Genomic DNA, 17,067 nt, shown 5'->3' on the forward strand with positions numbered 1-17,067 from the left:
ATAACAGTACCTGCCGATATTCGATATTTTGATAAAGATTGGTAGTTTTAGTTCATAATGGGTTCTAGCCCGGTGGCAGAACATTTAATATTTAGTTCCACGTTCTCCTATAGCGCAGATATAACGATACCCACCGATATAGTTTACTATAGAGTGCATGATATCACTTGGAGAAGGATTATATTAAAAAAATATATATCAGAGCCGAGTTCCACAAAATGGAAACGTACGTCCCGAAATTCACTCTATTTGGGCTGATATTTGCCACTATTTGCACAATAAACCTGAAATCCGATTAAGGATATATATGGCTTAGCCGTTCTTGATAAAATTTGGAAAAGGTATTTCTGAACTCTATATAATATCTGGTACCAAATATCATTGCTGTAGAATGCATAGTACGAATGAGAGATGAGAAATATATATGGGAGCTATAGCTATATCTGAACGGATTTTCACCAAATTTGATTTACATGCTTCTAGACTGAATTCGGTCGGATGTGCCAAAATTCAGTCGTTTGAACTTATATTGGTCATTTGGTGCACAATTAACCCGAAATCGGTTGAAGATACAGGATGAGATGAAAAAACTGCAATCAACTTCAGACCGCTGTCATTTCTAAGCCACTCATCCGACAGCTGTTAAAATTATTCCAGTGACAGCTCATTAATTAATCGACCGTGGCATCAGAATATATGCCGAATATTATCGCGAAAATATTCTGGAGTATGTATTAAAGCCTTGGGCACGCAAATATTTTGGCCGCAGACCTTGGACATCCAACAGGACTAAGCAGGCGCTACCCAAGAATGGTTACAAAATGAGCTTGCTCGCTTCATTTCAAGCGCACAATGGCCACCAAAATCTCCGGATACCAATCCGTTGGACTATTGTGTCTGCAGTATTTTGAAAATCAAGTTTGGCACTAAAAAATAAGTGTCGATCACTTTATGCAAGCGCTTCGCCGGGAATGGGCAGGTAATTTGGACTTATATTGGCTATTTGGTGCATAGTTAACCCGAAATCGGTTGAATATATATGGGAGCTATATCTAAATCTAGTCCGATTATCACTAAATTAAATATGGTTCGTCCTTGGCCAAAAAAATATTGTTTGGAAAATTTCATCTCAATCGGATAATAAATGCGACCTGCATTTTGTTCACAAAAATACATGGACAGACGGGCTGAGATGCATAAATCGACTCAAAAAGTGATTTTATGAAGATCCTCAAAAGTAATTATGGGTCTATCTCGCTTCTTCTCCCTGTTACAAACAAATGCCCAAAGACATAATACCACTATGTGGTGTAGGGTATAAAAAATCATATTTGGTACTAATGCAATTACATGACCCTCATGGAATACTGACTCACTGTTTTTAATGTCTCCATAGGCCTCGAAAAAACCGTGGATTTACTATTGACAATGTCACAAAATATCTGTAGGAAAAAACATTGCTTGTCTACGCTTGGTCAGTAGTACTGGTGACAAAGTCAATAGTAAGTCCGTAGTTATTCACCCTTGATATTTCCAACATGGCTATTTGACAATTGCAAAAACTCAGGGAATAAGCTATTTGGGAAATGGTGGAAATTGAAAATAATAAGATAAAGTATTTATCTAAATATTTATAAAAATGTGTACACTTTTAACAATTGGTTATCAAATACTTGGAAAGCAGAATTTCTGCACACAATTTGATTAGTTCTTATTAAATTCTTTTATTTAATTGCAGATATGTGTGCTGTGTATTAAAAAACTCGCGTATTTTCTTATCAATAATTTTGCTCACCACCCTACATTTGAGTGCGGTACAGGTACAACATGTCTTCGATTTGATTCAAGTTGAATACTGCTCGAATTTTCAATGCAATGCAATTTGAGATGATAGACATTTTGTAGTTGTTAGAAGGGTATAAATGTCGCCCAGCTGGAGTATGTTTACATATCCAAATGATAGGCAAAAAATAGCCAAAATGGTGTCAGAAAAAAGGTAAAATGGAGGTAAGGTAATACCCTCCGCATTTCTATATAAAATATCTGAATTCAAACGTGTAAGACAGTTTGAATAATGCTGTTATCTACCATGGTACAATGAAGAGAAGGTAGGCTCATGGTACAATGAAGAGAAGGTAGGCTAACTTTGAAAAAATTGCAAGTATAGAGGTCTACCTGTTTGGCTTGTAATGTCAAAATTACTATCAAAACAATAAAAAAGCAAACAACTTGTTGCATTGATTTTGAATAAATAATTTAAAACCGCGAAAAATGAATGAAAGGTCAAAATTTCTTTTCAAAATCATGTTCTATATATTTCTTATGGTTTATTTCGCGACAAAAACTGTAGATTTTGTCGATGCACACGTTGCAATAAGCATTTTGAAAACACCCGAATTTGAATATTTTCTGAACAATTTTTTTGTAATTGAAAAGAAAACACACACATAAACAAACGAAGTTGACTTATTAAGCCAGAAAAATAAAAAAAATTAAAATCATATGGTAGTTCTGCCCTACCTTGAATTCATTGTACCATGTTATCTACCAAATCTTTATAATACCAAATTTGAAACAATTTCGTGGGTAAATGTAACTGGGATTATTAAAATACCGAATATCACTGGGTATCGTTATATGTGCGCTATAGGAAAGAGTGGACCTATATATACTATATTCCGCCACCGGAGCTAGAACCAATTGCGAACTAAAAATCATAAAAATGCCGAATATTGGAAGGTGCCGTTAAATGGGGGGCCATACCAAAACGTGGACCTATATATACTATGTTCCCCCACCGGAGCTAGAACCCACTAGGACATACAAATACCAATTTTAAGACAAATCCGTGAAAATATATGGCAAAAATCATCAAAATACCGAATATTGGGAGGTATCATTATGTGGGGCTATACAAAAATGTTTCGCCACCGGAACTAGAACCCACTATGACCTACAAATACCAATTTTTAGATAAATCCATGGAAAAATGTGGCAAAAATCATCAAAATACCAAATATCGGGAGGTACCGTTATATGACGGCTATATCAAAACGTGGAGAGATATATCTCATTTTCAATACCAGCTATCCTAGACACAATACAAATTGTTCTGCCAAATTCTGCTTTATGTGAAATAATGTGGGTTGTATCGTGATTTAAACAAACAGACGGACATCGTTAAATCGACTTAGAATTTTATGCTGATTATGAATATATACACCTTATGGGGTCTACTATGAATATTTGGGGATGTTACAAATGGAAATACAAAGTTAATATACCCTACTTTTCAAGGTGAAGGATAAAATTAGTGTTTATTCACATTGTTGACCGTCATAAAAATGTTTCCGCCGCGTTTCCTATGTAAGAACCCAGTACTTCTGCATAGTATGTTGATTCCGCACGGGATTTGAAATAAATCCGGTCGTGAAAAAAACTATTTTTTGGATGGTAAATCTTGTTGAACAAATCCAAACACTCACGATATCGAAAGAAAATTTACAAAAGCTAGTCACTCACTTTCGTATCAGAGTGCGTTCCACAAACATTTGTTCGTTCTTTCGTGACTCAGTGTTACTAAATATACCTTTGAAAAAAATAATCGCGTAGTTAATCAAAAAATCGCAAAACTGACAGTTTTAAACGCGAAAAAGCTGTAAAAAATACAACAATATGTCAGCTGGCTCCGTCCGAACTGACAGTTCAGTTTTAAACAAGCTAATTGTAAATAAACAAACAAAATACAAGGTGATATAAAAACAAGTTAAAAAGCAGTAAGTTCGACCGGGCCAAACTTTGAATACCCTCTACCATTTGAAACGAATTTGGAAATTAAAAAAATTAAAATCCTTAAAAAATTCTGTTAAATTTTAAAAATACCGAATATTGCCTTTATATGGCATATTAATCACGCTATCTTTCGAACGAATTGAGATAGAAGGCTAAAATTTTACACACGTATTTATTTTTCCAGTAGGCAGGTTAAGTTCGTAAATGGGCCATGTAGGTCTATGTTTTCATATAGCCCCATTATAATGGTACCTCTCGATATTCGGTATTTTGATGATTTTAGCGACATTATTCACCGGAATTGTTTCAACTTTGGTATTTGAAGTTCGAAATGGATGCTACAGCCTATGACAGAAAATTATCTGTGCAGGTCCACGTCTTCATATAGCCCCCATATAACGGTACCTCCCAAAATTCGGTATTTTGATGATTGACATTGTTTACCGGAATCGTTTCAAATTTGGTATTTGAAGTTCGTAATGGATACTACATCCTAAGTCAAAAAATGAGCCAAGACGTGGACCTAGTCTTCATGCACCAATATAACGGTACTCCCCGATATTCGATATTTTGATGATTTAGCGACATTATTTAACGGTATTGTTTCAAATTTCGCATTCGGTATTTTTAAGATTTTAACAGAATTTTTAACGGATTTTATTTTATTTTTTTATTTTTTTTTTTGGAAATTGCCAAATTTGTACCAAATGGTGGAGGGTATTAAAAGTTCGGCCCGGCCGAACTTACTGCTTTTTTACTTGTTTTAATTTTTATTGAATGAAACACAAAACGTCGGAAATAGCATTAAATCTTAGAATAAGTTTAGAATTGCTCGAATTGGTCATCTTTGGTACAAATTATGGCCTTCAAACGGCCAATGAAACCGTCACAGGCTGCCCGAATGTTGCACTACGGCACTTTGGTCCATTCCCGGCGAAGCGCTTGCTTGAGGTGATAGAAACATTTGTATTTTTTAGTGCCAACCTTGCTTTCCAAAATACTCCAGACACAATAGTCCAACGGATTGGTAGACAACGAATGTTTTCTGATCGGAGAAAACCAAATTCGACAGTTCACCACTTTCGGCCAAGCGAAGCAACTCTTTAGCTGTTTTGATTCTGTTTTCTTTCTGTTGCGGTGTAAGTTTCTGCACTTTTTGGAATTTCAATGGCTTTACCCCGATCTCATTTTTCAATATTTGCCGAATGGAATATTGCGATATGTTCAGCTCACGAGCCATTTTTTGACCACTGCGACGCGGGTTTCGATCAAGTCGCTTCTTTATTTTTCGAACCATTTCTGTTGATGTTGCTGTTTTCTTCCGTCCACTTCTTTGACGTCGAGCTACGCTACCAGTATCAAGGTAATGAGCAATGGTACGAGACACAAAAGATTTATTCACATTTAAATGCTGGAGTGCTCTAACGATAGCAACTTGTGGGTTTCCAGCCAAATATAAAGAAATCACTATCACGCTTGAATTCCATCACGAATAACTTTGTTTCTGGAAAATTCTCACCAAAATGCTTTTGTACGCTTGTAAACAATATAATGAGCTGTCACTGGAATAATAATAACTGTCGGACGAGTGGCTTAGAAATGACAGCAGTCTGAAGTTGGTTGCAGTTTTTTCATTTCAGTAATATTCCGAGTTTCCCAGTAATTATGTTAAATTTATTTATTTATTCCAAAAATTAAAAAATGAATATTTCTGTTGCCCTATATTTTATGGATGATGTTGAGGAGCCTGCTGCTCCAAATATTAGCAATTCTTAGGCGAACTCAGGATTATTTTTCATATAATCAATTAGTACCCGCAATTGTGTTTGAGATGATTTTTTCAAGTTGGAATTGAGGAAATAAAAAGTATATTTGTTGTTCACATATTATAATGGTATTTAATATTTTTGCTCACCTTTTTGTTTCCATTTTCAATCATCGCAATATTTATGTTGAAACAATTCTCCTAAATTATAATTAGACGACAACGTGGTAGAAGAATATTGGTAGATGCATCAACGCTTGGGAACATTGATATGTCAAACATTTCAAAATGTTGTTTCAAATAAAAGTAGATTTTTATATGTATTCTTATACGACGTCAATCGGAGGTTATTATAATATGCGTTTATTTAACAATTTTTACAAATTTGAATAATTTTTCATTCTAAAATTTCAATTGCAAAATGTGTTTGACAGTTCATTGTCCCAGCAGCTGTGTTGATGCGACTACCTGTATTCTTCTACCATGGACGACAGCAATCACACAAGTGACGGATTTTGACATTTGTCTTCGCATGCATGCGAAAGAAAATAGATAGTGGAACGCAAAATTATACTGAAATGCTTACGTTTTCTTTCGCTTTGATGTTCGTACAATTTTTTGTTCTGATGTATTTTAGTGGAACGGAAATCAGCTGCTTGTCGTGTAAAAGTTGTGCGAACGTGTTCTTTCGATATGGTGGAACAGGCTGTTAGTTTAAGCATTCTCAACTCTCTCCATAATATTTATCGCTACATTATTTTTGGATATTTTTTTAATTTTCTCTTTTTGGTTGTGTATGAATACGTAAACAAAAAAATAAGCTGAGCTGCATTTATATCCTCATAAGAATGTATATAGACACACAATGTGAACCCACTGGGTATATTGAATCCAGTAGGTTAATCTTCAATAGTATAGTATAAACGAGCTATTAGCCGACTTTGCTGGATATCATTGAGTAGCTATTGCCTTTATGTTTTGAGAGTCTTTATCTTAGGAAATATTTAGCAATAAATTGATAGAAAGCTTAATCGTTTAGGTCAGTTCATTTCTTCTCACCATGGCTAACAGGCGGAAATTATTATACTTTCGTATAGTGTTTATTTTGTTGAATTTTCAAATATGTAAAGGAGGTACATTGACAACTGTAGCACCGATTGGCCGTCTAGTTGGTGGTACTGATGCAGCTCCAAATAGTGCTCCCTTCGCTGTGTCGATCCAATTGGATGGCACTCACTATTGTGGTGGAAGTATTCTGAACGCTAATTGGGTTGTTACCGCAGCTCATTGTTTATCTTCATCCACACAAGTTATGAGCAGTACTCTTGTAGCTGGAAGTATTTACGTTGCAGGCACGGCCGCTACAACCCAGACCCGTTCCGTTGATTATTTTGTTGTGAATGACTTGTATTTGGGTGGAACAGCTCCGTACGACATTGGTTTGATCTACACCAAAACTCCATTCCAATGGTCAAGTGCAGTGGCTGCTGTTTCGCTGCCCCCCAGCGGTGTGGTTCCCACTGGAAATGCTTTAATCTACGGTTGGGGTAGTACATCGACAACAAATACAGCTGCATATCCCTCCATTTTGCAAGTTGCAACGGTCCCCATAATATCTTTGGCGACATGTGAATCAGCTTTGGGGGCTCAAGGGAGCAACGTTCATTCGACAAATCTTTGCACCGGCCCTCTTACAGGCGGTATAAGTATTTGTACCTCGGACTCAGGTGGACCATTGGTACAAACAGTAAATGGTCAAAATGTTTTGATTGGTATTGTGTCATGGGGCAAATTGCCATGTGGCCAAGCAAATTCGCCATCGGTATTTGTCCAAGTGTCATCTTTTATAACATGGATTGCACAGAACCAAGTAGTACCATCCTAAAGGTCCCAATAAAGTTGGGGCACAACTAATAAATCCAGTGGATTTCAAATGTAAATACCATTAAGTATGTGTCGAAGGAAATCCACTGGATTTATTATTTGATTCCAATTATTTTTCTAATTTCATTATTGCAAATAAAATAAATTGATAAAGCAATTAATTCAACAACTTGGTATCTATTATTTTTTTCTCTTCAGAATTGTTATTACTGGTTATCAGGAAATTTAATAAAACTTAAGACAATACGTGATAGCTATTATTATTTTTAAATTAATTAAGCTCTTATCTCAATCACATTCCTAATGTATTGCTTGACATAAACATGTTTGCAAAAAAAAAATATGACTTCGTATCACCCTGTGACTTAAAAAGTTTGATAGTAGAAAATTCCTTTAGGAGAATAAAGGTGAGAGTATATAAAAGGCTTTTTTGACTGGCTTAGGTCATCGGCATTACAAGGTACGAAAAGAACCATTAGCTTTGAAATTCTACCAAAAAATTGTACTGTAGTTGTTGTTTTAAGTTACGGAAAGGAAAGAAGTCTGAAATGCAAAGAAATAAAAACCAAGAAAGGATCAGTTCTCTGAAAGATAAATTGGAAGTGTTGAAAGTACGTTTTTTACACCTTGTGAGTCTTTGTTTACATTTATATTAGATTTCTCAAGTGTCATTAGTGTTATTTACGCTTGACAACATTGATATGCCAAAGATGTTAAAATGTGTTTTCAAAAATAGGTAGATTTATATATTTTTATATGGTTTGACAGCTCGTTGTCCCAACAGCTGTGTCGATGCGACTACCTGTATTCTTCTACCATGAGTTGTACAATACTTGATATCATGGTACAATGAAAAGGTATGGTAGAGCTACCAGCTGATTACAATTTTTGTGTAAGCGTGGAAATACATAAGCGCTTATCTGGCTGGCTTAAGTCATCGTCTGGCTTCTTCGGAAATGAACAAAGGAGCCTAGGGCCAAAATCGAACTAAGTCAACTTAAACCACCTTTGTTAATTTACGAAGAAGCCAGCCGATGACTTAAGCCAGCCAGATAAGCGCTTTATGTATTTCCAGCTTAAGGGTGCAAGTACATAAAAAGCTTGAAGTCATGGCTAGGCGTATTATTGTCAAATTATAATGGAAAACGACGGCAGGATTTTAGTGCGGCTCTGTAATCCCTTTATGAAGTGTCACAAAATAAACCTAGCCATGACCTCAAGCTTCTTATGTACTTGTACCTTAAGTGTGCCCGACTTCTATCAATTTTCTGTCTGTATATATCGTTTTGAATATTAAAAACAAAATATTTTCAAAATTAATGATTGGAAAAAACTTACGCGCATTAAAGCTTTTAACCAGTTTTACCAATGAATTGAAAGTTTTAACAGTTTATTTCATGTTATTGAAAGCAAATCCGGGTATTTCAGTCATCTTTCGGGCTACGTTAATCATTTTAAAAATAAGGAAAAATATCAAATAAATGCAAACAACTTGATGCATATAATTTTGTATGAATTGGACAGGAAGCGGGCATAACTTCAGGGCTGTATTTCTGTAGTTTTAAGAAGTTGTTCTACCTCCTTATTGTACCATGCTTGCTATGTTGCAATTCATTTTGACAATGACTCAAAAAGAAAGGTTGCTCAACTTCGAAAAAACAAGGAAAATGCAACTCTGTACCGGAGTTTTATAGTGTCAAATATATATTTAAACATGCCACAAAATGTGAATGAAATATTGGGGTTTCTCCACAAAATTGAATCCAAGATAGAGGTACATTGTTGTTTCATAGCAAAATAATACAATTTTTCCCCTTTAACGTTGAAAATATGTATTTTTTGCATCTAAATTTGAAATAATTTCAATTTATTATTTAATTCAAAAAAAAATACACACATACAAGCTGTGTATATGTTTTGAAAGAATAAGGTCATCTCTATCATTTTTGTGACTAAAGTAACTTTATTATACGAATTGGCATTTATGAGAAAAATTGGCATACCGACAAGCCACTTTATTTGAAAACTTCATTTCTTTACACTGCATTACCGACATTTCGAATAAGAATCTGACAATTATACGATATCAAAACTTTTGATTGACAGTAAAACTGTTGGAGAGAAGAAGAGATATCTTTATTTTATGTGAAAATCTTGTTTTTTGTGCCGCCTCTCTAATATTTATAGAACTATTAACAAAATATTATTAAATTAACAAATAGTATATTTGAAGGAACTAAAAAAAGTCACAAATTAAATTATGTCTATGGAAAACGTTGATGATATATCAAATATGCAACGCGATTTTGCCGATGTTGATATAAATAACGGAGCAGATTCCAACAATGAAGATGAACAAGAGGAAGAAGAAGTGCCATCTCCGGCCACAAATAATAATGGTTTAAGCCAATCTTCAATACATGTAAGTTATTAAGAATTGGGGCAAACGTTAGAGTTAGAAAAGAAAAATGAGGGTAGCCTATGCATTGGAAGGCATCCGGTAAAATTGCCAATACGCTTATAGCTTGCGTGTCAAAAACGAACTCTTCAATCTGCGGTGTGTGTAATCTGTGGTGCCAAGTGTAAAAAAAAATACAAATTTAAAAGAAATTGATGGGCGGTGTCTGTGGTGTCCAACATAATTTGCTTTGCAAACAGCAGGGAATGAGGCGTATAATAGAGCGGACTATCTGCAGTAATTTCTTTTCTAGTTTAATATAAGATTGTTGGTATTGTACACACAGCTAAGCAGATTCTTCTACTCCCCCCTCTCTTTGTATGTTCTTGTCATTCTTACTAAACCGCAATATACATATATTAAATATAAATATGTTTATTAACTTGCTCAATCATCCTTTGTTTATTTTATAATTTTGCATTGCTTTTTGTTTTTGTATATATTAATTCATTTGTTGCTTATCAGGTTAATACCACCACCAAATCGGTTGTTTATTTGTATTGTGGATTGTTTGTTCATGCATCAGTGCAACTGTTTGAATGGTTATGAGCATTATTTCCGTTCTGCCCAAAGTGTTGCACTCATCGATGATGGTCAAATCGGTTATGTTCCCTAGTTTTCCTTTTTTTTCGATGATTGAATTAAAAACAAAACATGTCCAGTGTTCATAATTGATTGATAATGTAGAATTTATGAATATATACGTACAAAACATTCTGATTCATTTCAAATGCAGCAGAGATAAAAATACAAAATGTTAAAAGTTACTGATAAGGTTTTTTTCATAAAGCAAATATGGTTATGTTTAATACCCTTTTTTATTAGTGACGTAGGGCCTCTGTACGGAAGGGTTGTTAAGTTTGTAGATGCCCAAAAAAATTCTATTATTTTCAGATATAATGATGAAAATCTTAATAATCAGCAATTTTTCATAGTTATGTCGATTTCTTTCCTTCTTTGTTCCCGCTAAGAGCCAAAAATACCAATTTATAGCCATGTGGATTGGAAGATTCGACAAGGGTCTATAGGAATTCCTCCTCAAATATCTAAGTAAAAAATATGCTCAACATAAAAAATTATACCTTTCAACCCAAAAAAAATAATACCTTGCGACCTAATATGGGAGCTAAAAAATGGTGGGAACATATCGGAAATTTTTGTCCAGGCAGGTTTTATATTCTCGTTTTTTATTAAATTATCGGTTTTCAATTTCAGCGCATTTTTTTTTTTGTTTTTTGCTGCAGTATATGCAATTTTCAAAATACATAAAGTTTGGGGATACGGGGGGTTGGGGGATATGCTAGATTGATATTGAAACATACAACCAGATAGGCTGGCAATTTTTTCTAATGGTAGCCTTGTAATGTCAAGGCATATGTAAAGGGTGAGATAAAACAACTGCAATAAAGTCAAACGCCATTTATTCTGATGCCACGGTCGATTAATGCGAGCGAGAGCGACCATCGGCTGTTATGGCGGCCCACACCATCACCATGCCGGCGCTTGAGTTCTGGTGGCCAACCGAAGGTGCACATTTTCAGCTGACCTTTTTGGCAAGTAAACACGATAATTTTGTTCGCTTACAAACTGCTGGACAACGAATGTTTTCTCATCGGAGAAAACCAAATTCGGCAGTTCACCACTATCGGCCAAGCGAAGCAACTATTTAGCTCTTTTGAGCCTATGCGGTGTAAGTTCTTGCACTTTTTGGAATTTTAATGGCTTTTGATGTTGGGCTACGCTACCAATATCACGGTAACGAGCTATGGTACGAGACACAAAAGGTTTATTCCCATTTAAGTGCTAGAGTGCTCTAACAATAGCCACTTTTGGTTTTCCAGCCAAATATAAAGAAATCACACTATCATGCTTGATTTCCATCACGAATAACTTGTTTTCTGGAACATACTCACCAAAATGCGTTTGTATGATTAACACAATATAATGAGCTGTCACTGGAATAATTTTAACAGCTGTCGAACGAGTGCCTTGAAAATGACAGCTGTCTGAAGTTGGTTGCAGTTTTTTCATCTCACCTTATATGTACTGTTTTGAATAATAAATCAAATTCAAATCAAATTCTGTTAAAATTAAAATTCAAATTTAACAGCTATTTGTGATAATACATGTTAACTATCTTATTTTCCAGCGTCGTATCTCATCAAGTAACATGCAAGATGTTCTATCCGATAATGGTGACTATTTTATCGAAATAACAGTATCAGAACCCCAAAAAGTTGGTGATGGCATGGGTTCATATCTGACATACAAGTAAATATATTATATATTTGTTTATTTTAATATATATGTATATTAATAAAACTTCATTCTCTCCTTGAAAGGGTTACAACCAAAACCAACATTCCTAAATTTAAGCGTACCGAATTTAGTACACTTCGGCGATTTAGTGATTTTCTGGGTATACATTCGCTGCTGGCTAGCAAATATATAAAATTAGGAAAAATTGTTCCACCAGCACCGTCAAAAAATATTTTTGGTAAGTTCTATAAAAGAAGATCTCTTCCTTGAACAGTTTTGAACACAGGGACCGATTTCTCGTTTTCGATATTGGACAAATGTCGATTGGAAGGAATTTGCCTCTAAAGTTACAGATATAAGGGCCCTTTTTACTGGCTTAAAGGAGTGGGTGAATAAACAGCTTGACATCATGACTAGGCATTTTAATGTCAGATTATAAGAATAACGACGTCAGGGCTCGAGTGCGGTTATGGCATTCCTTTATGATATGTCACAAAATATGCCATACGAAGACTGCAAGCTGCTTATGCACCCATATCTTAAGTCGTAGGATGAACAAATGCAAATTGCGTAAAAGCCAGCCGATGACTTTAACCAGTAAAAATACTTTGTATCTAAACCTTTAGAATTAGACTTTAATCGGCATTTTCAATTAAACCGTTATCTCATGCACTCGAATTTATTTCGAATCAAATTTTTATACCCTACACCACATAATGGTAAGGGTATTATGCCTTTGTAGCATGTCCGTCTGTCCATGTATTTTTGTAAAAGTACAGGTCACAATTATTGCCCAATCGAGATTAAATTCTGCACAAATAATTTATTTGACCCAAGGACAAACAATATTGAAATTGGAAGTAATCGGTCAAATTGTAGATATAGCTCCCAAATATATCTTCAACCGATTTAAGGTTAATTGTGCACCAAATGGTCAATATCAATCTAAATATCCTGCATTTTGGCAAATTCATACGAATTCAGTCTAGCAGTAAGTACAACAAAATTGGTAAAAAATCATTTCAGATTTAGCTATAGCTCCAATAACTATATTTCATCCGATTTGGGGTTTTAGGTCCCTCACATGCGTAATATGCACTCCATAACTATGATCTTTGGTTCAACATATCAGATACAGCCCAGAAATAAATGCATACAATTTTGTCAAGATCGGTTTAGATTTGGATATAGCTCCCATACATAACTTTATGCGATTTTAGGTTTTTTGTGCACTAAATAACTTATGTCAGTCCAAATGGACTGAATTTTGCCACTACCGACGAAATTCAGTCTAGAAGCAAGTACATCAAATTAAGTGAAGATCGGTTCAGTTATAGCTATAGCTATCATATATATGTTTCATCCGATTTGGTGTTTAAGTCCCTCACGTGCGTTATATGCACTCCACAACAATGATATTTGATACTGTACCGTACCGTATCAGATATACCTTGAAAATACCTCTGCTAAATTTCATCGAGATCGGTTCAGATTTTAAGGTTTCTATCAACTATATGTTATATCAGCCCAAATTGGAGAGATTTTTTCATATTCAACCGAATTCTTCCTTTTGATGATACTACGGTATATTTATTGCTCAAATAAATGTTTTTTAATATAGTTTTCATCGAAATCATATCATGCACTATACAGATATGGTTGGGTTTAGAGTTGGATATAGTTCCCAAATTGTGACTGCTCTAAAGACATGATACGCTTTCAACTAAGGTTCATAGTTGGTATGATCTACTTCCCATAAATTCCCAATATAATATTTTTGTTACGGGAGCTCCTCTAAATACACGTCGTGGTGTAGGGTATTATATAGTCGGCCCGCCCGACTTTGACATTTCCTTACTGGGTTTAATTTGGTCCTGTGACACACACACCTTTTTTTTTGTTTAAAAGGTACTACAAAAGTTAAAATAAGTCCCCAACAAAATGAACCTGGCAATGGATCCAATGTTGAATGGGTAGAACAGCGCAGGGCCGCATTAGAACGATACATTAATCGTACCGCTCAACATCCAGTGCTTAGAGTTGATTTGGATTTCGTTAACTTTTTAGAAAGTGATCAGGTATGTATTTCTTTTGAAAATTTTTTCTAATATTCCAACAATTAAAAAGAAATCTTAAACATTTTTCAAAGGAGTTACCTCGTGCCGTTAACACTGCGGCCTTGAGTGGAGCTGCTGTGGTGCGTCTATTCAATAAAGTTGGTGAGACTGTTAATAAAATAACATATAAAATGGATGAAAATGATCCGGTAAATTTAAAACTCCCATAATTTCAAAGTTTAAAGGTAATTTTAATAATCTCTTTTTTTATTTTATTTTTTTTTTAATTTGCAGTGGTTTGATGACAAAATAACTGAAGTGGAAAACTTGGATAATAACCTTCAAAAATTACATTCCGCATTAAAATCCCTGGTTACCACGCGCAAAGAACTGGCGAATCTTACCGGTATGGTGGCGAAATCGGCTGCCATGCTTAGCACGTGTGAGGAACACACCGGTCTTTCGCGAGCCTTATCAAGTTTGGCCGATGTTGAGGAGAAAATAGAAATTTTACGTTCGGAACAATCAAACTCGGATTACTATATTATGTCGGAATTTATAAAAGACTATTTGGGTTTGTTTGTTGCCATTAAATCCGTATTTCATGAACGTGTTAAAGTTTTTCAAAATTGGCAACATGCCCAAATGCAGTTGTCTAAACGTCGGGAAAATCGTGGTCGTTATGAACTGAATAATCGAGCTGATAAATTGGAACAAGCTCACCAGGAAGTGGAAGAGGTAAGGTGTTGAAACAATGGATTATGTTTTTTGTAGTTCAATTCAAATTCACTTTTAATTTATTTATCAAACTTGTTATTCACTTTTTATTCTTAGTGGCAAGTCAAGGTACAAAGATGTCAACAACAATTCGAGGAAATTTCAACAGAAATTAAAAAGGAAATGGAACGTTTTGAATTAAATCGGATACAAGATTTTAAGGCAAACATTGTCAAATATCTTGAAGATCAGATGGCCCATCAGCAGCAGGTAAGCCACATAATCTCAGAGATTAAAAGTAATTATTAAAAAAAATGTCCATTCCATTCTAGATAATAAGCTATTGGGAGTCATTTGTGCCCAGTGCCCGCGAGATTGTTTAAAAATGAGGTCATCCCATAAAGTCAAAACGCGTTTTCTCTTACTTGTATGTAACAACCAATGCCAATGTTTCGCCTTTTTAAACTCCACAGCCACTACAAGTGGAACATAATTGTTGTTATACGAAATTCCCTTGATGCGTGGGACCAAATGCGTTAAGACCACCCCCTCCAAGACACACTATGGCTTTGATAAAATACCACCAATAAAATTGATAACTTTTTTTGTATATTGCCGTTGCTTAAAACGCAATTACATTTCTAATTAATGCGCAAAACCAGAGGAGTCGAAATATTGTTGCTTTAAATTTCTATCTACATAAGATTTGAATCTTATTTGACTATTTGTGCATAATATCATCACCTTTGTTAAGATTACCTCAGTCATAAAGTAATTCAATTTATTCTGTGTTATTCCTCCTATGGGGACACACACATATATAAAAACATGAAACGTTCCAACAATTATTTTAGACACCCTCACAGATTTAAAATCTCGTACATTTACTACATTATAATTATTATTTCTTTTTGTTAAAATATCTATGTATTTCCATGAAACTTTTAAAGTTTAATATTATGTTACTGAAAATTATTATTATTTTTTTTTTTCTTAATTTTATACAGCAAAAAAACACATTTTTTACATGTTATCTATCGTTATAAAAAAAAGAAAAGAAAGAAATCGAATCGGTATTAGACAAAAACTCCTAACGGTAAACAAAAATATATAAAAAGAAACAACAAAATAATTGGCCTTCACACATTACCATTATCATGTTTGTATTAGAATACAAAATGAGAGTTAATAAAGGGTTTAAGAAACATATTACATCATAAATATAATATGATCTATATATATTATGTATGACTATAAATCAACAACACACACACACACACATTTATTAATATGTATTATTTTCAATTAAAAATCATATTTGAAATTTAAAAGAAATTTTTATTAAAATACAAATAAAAGAACAAACTGTATATAATGTTAATAATAAAGATTTTTTATTTCAAGTTTTGTATGCTTTGAAAGTCAACCTACGTAACAAAGCAATATCCGCGTTTAGATATTGCATGTGTTGATATCATACACACTATTGCAGTGTCTGTAGCTAGAAATGTCTTTCGAAACAATTTCGGGTGCCAACCAAAAAAAAAAGAAAAAAAAAACAAGCAAAAAGCTCTAAAAATCTAAAAAATCATAATTTCGAATAGGGCCGGACCGACTAGGCCCACCCTGACTACGTCAGTAAGGGCCCATGGCTTTTTAACCGATATTGCATTCTACGTTAAAAAAAATACATAACTTAATTTTAAAATAAGAACCCGATAATTGGATAGTATAAAAAGCAAATTACATTTTGAAAATCCACCACTCCCAAAGAAGTTTTTAAGTGCTCTGTTGAAAACCTGCTAGAATCTACTAGTTTTAAAATTTTTGTAAAGGGAAAATCGGTTGTCGCAGTAAAAACTTTTACATTCTTGCAGCTCTGAACAGACCAAATATTGTTGATATTCATTGGTCTGTTCCAGAACTGCAAGAATGTACAATTTTTTACTACGATAACAGATCTTCCCTTTACGAAATCGCAAAACTAGCAGATTCTTTCAAGTTCTGGAACAGACCACATGTTTTGAATATATTGCATATTTTTACCCAGGGTACGGAAAGGATTTTTTATATGGGAGAGAAAAACTTGGGTGTTGAATAACCCATGGCAATATTACTCAAGGTAGAACAAAGCT

General features: G+C 34.3%; 2 protein-coding genes across 2 annotated transcripts; both read left to right on the forward strand.

Annotated features, from left to right (window-relative positions):
• Positions 1 to 6,581: 6,581 nt before the first annotated feature.
• Positions 6,582 to 7,613, forward strand: LOC101894373 (trypsin). Its single transcript, XM_005178886.4, has one exon. It carries the CDS (start codon positions 6,618 to 6,620, stop codon positions 7,440 to 7,442), a length of 825 nt encoding a protein of 274 aa, XP_005178943.2. The 5' UTR covers positions 6,582 to 6,617; the 3' UTR covers positions 7,443 to 7,613.
• Positions 7,614 to 9,541: 1,928 nt separating this feature from the next.
• LOC101893346 (sorting nexin-2) lies at positions 9,542 to 16,320 on the forward strand. The gene is made up of 8 exons (XM_005178880.4): positions 9,542 to 9,863; positions 12,049 to 12,170; positions 12,242 to 12,396; positions 14,067 to 14,236; positions 14,308 to 14,424; positions 14,510 to 14,953; positions 15,050 to 15,202; positions 15,265 to 16,320. Exons 1-8 carry the CDS (start codon positions 9,702 to 9,704, stop codon positions 15,313 to 15,315), a joined length of 1,374 nt encoding a protein of 457 aa, XP_005178937.2. The 5' UTR covers positions 9,542 to 9,701; the 3' UTR covers positions 15,316 to 16,320.
• Positions 16,321 to 17,067: the final 747 nt, after the last annotated feature.

Source organism: Musca domestica, unplaced genomic scaffold, assembly GCF_030504385.1.
Source record: "Musca domestica strain aabys unplaced genomic scaffold, Musca_domestica.polishedcontigs.V.1.1 85, whole genome shotgun sequence".
Taxonomy (NCBI): Eukaryota; Metazoa; Arthropoda; class Insecta; order Diptera; family Muscidae; genus Musca; species Musca domestica.

Bases quoted from the DNA above. Each gene is read 5' to 3' on its own strand.
- LOC101893346 (XM_005178880.4), top strand. From the start codon at position 9,702: ATGTCTATGGAAAACGTTGATGATATATCAAATATGCAACGCGATTTT. The intron at 12,397-14,066 runs GTAAGTTCTATA...TTTGTTTAAAAG, and splicing joins ACCGTCAAAAAATATTTTTG to GTACTACAAAAGTTAAAATA. The intron at 14,425-14,509 runs GTAAATTTAAAA...TTTAATTTGCAG, and splicing joins AAATGGATGAAAATGATCCG to TGGTTTGATGACAAAATAAC.
- LOC101894373 (XM_005178886.4), top strand. From the start codon at position 6,618: ATGGCTAACAGGCGGAAATTATTATACTTTCGTATAGTGTTTATTTTG.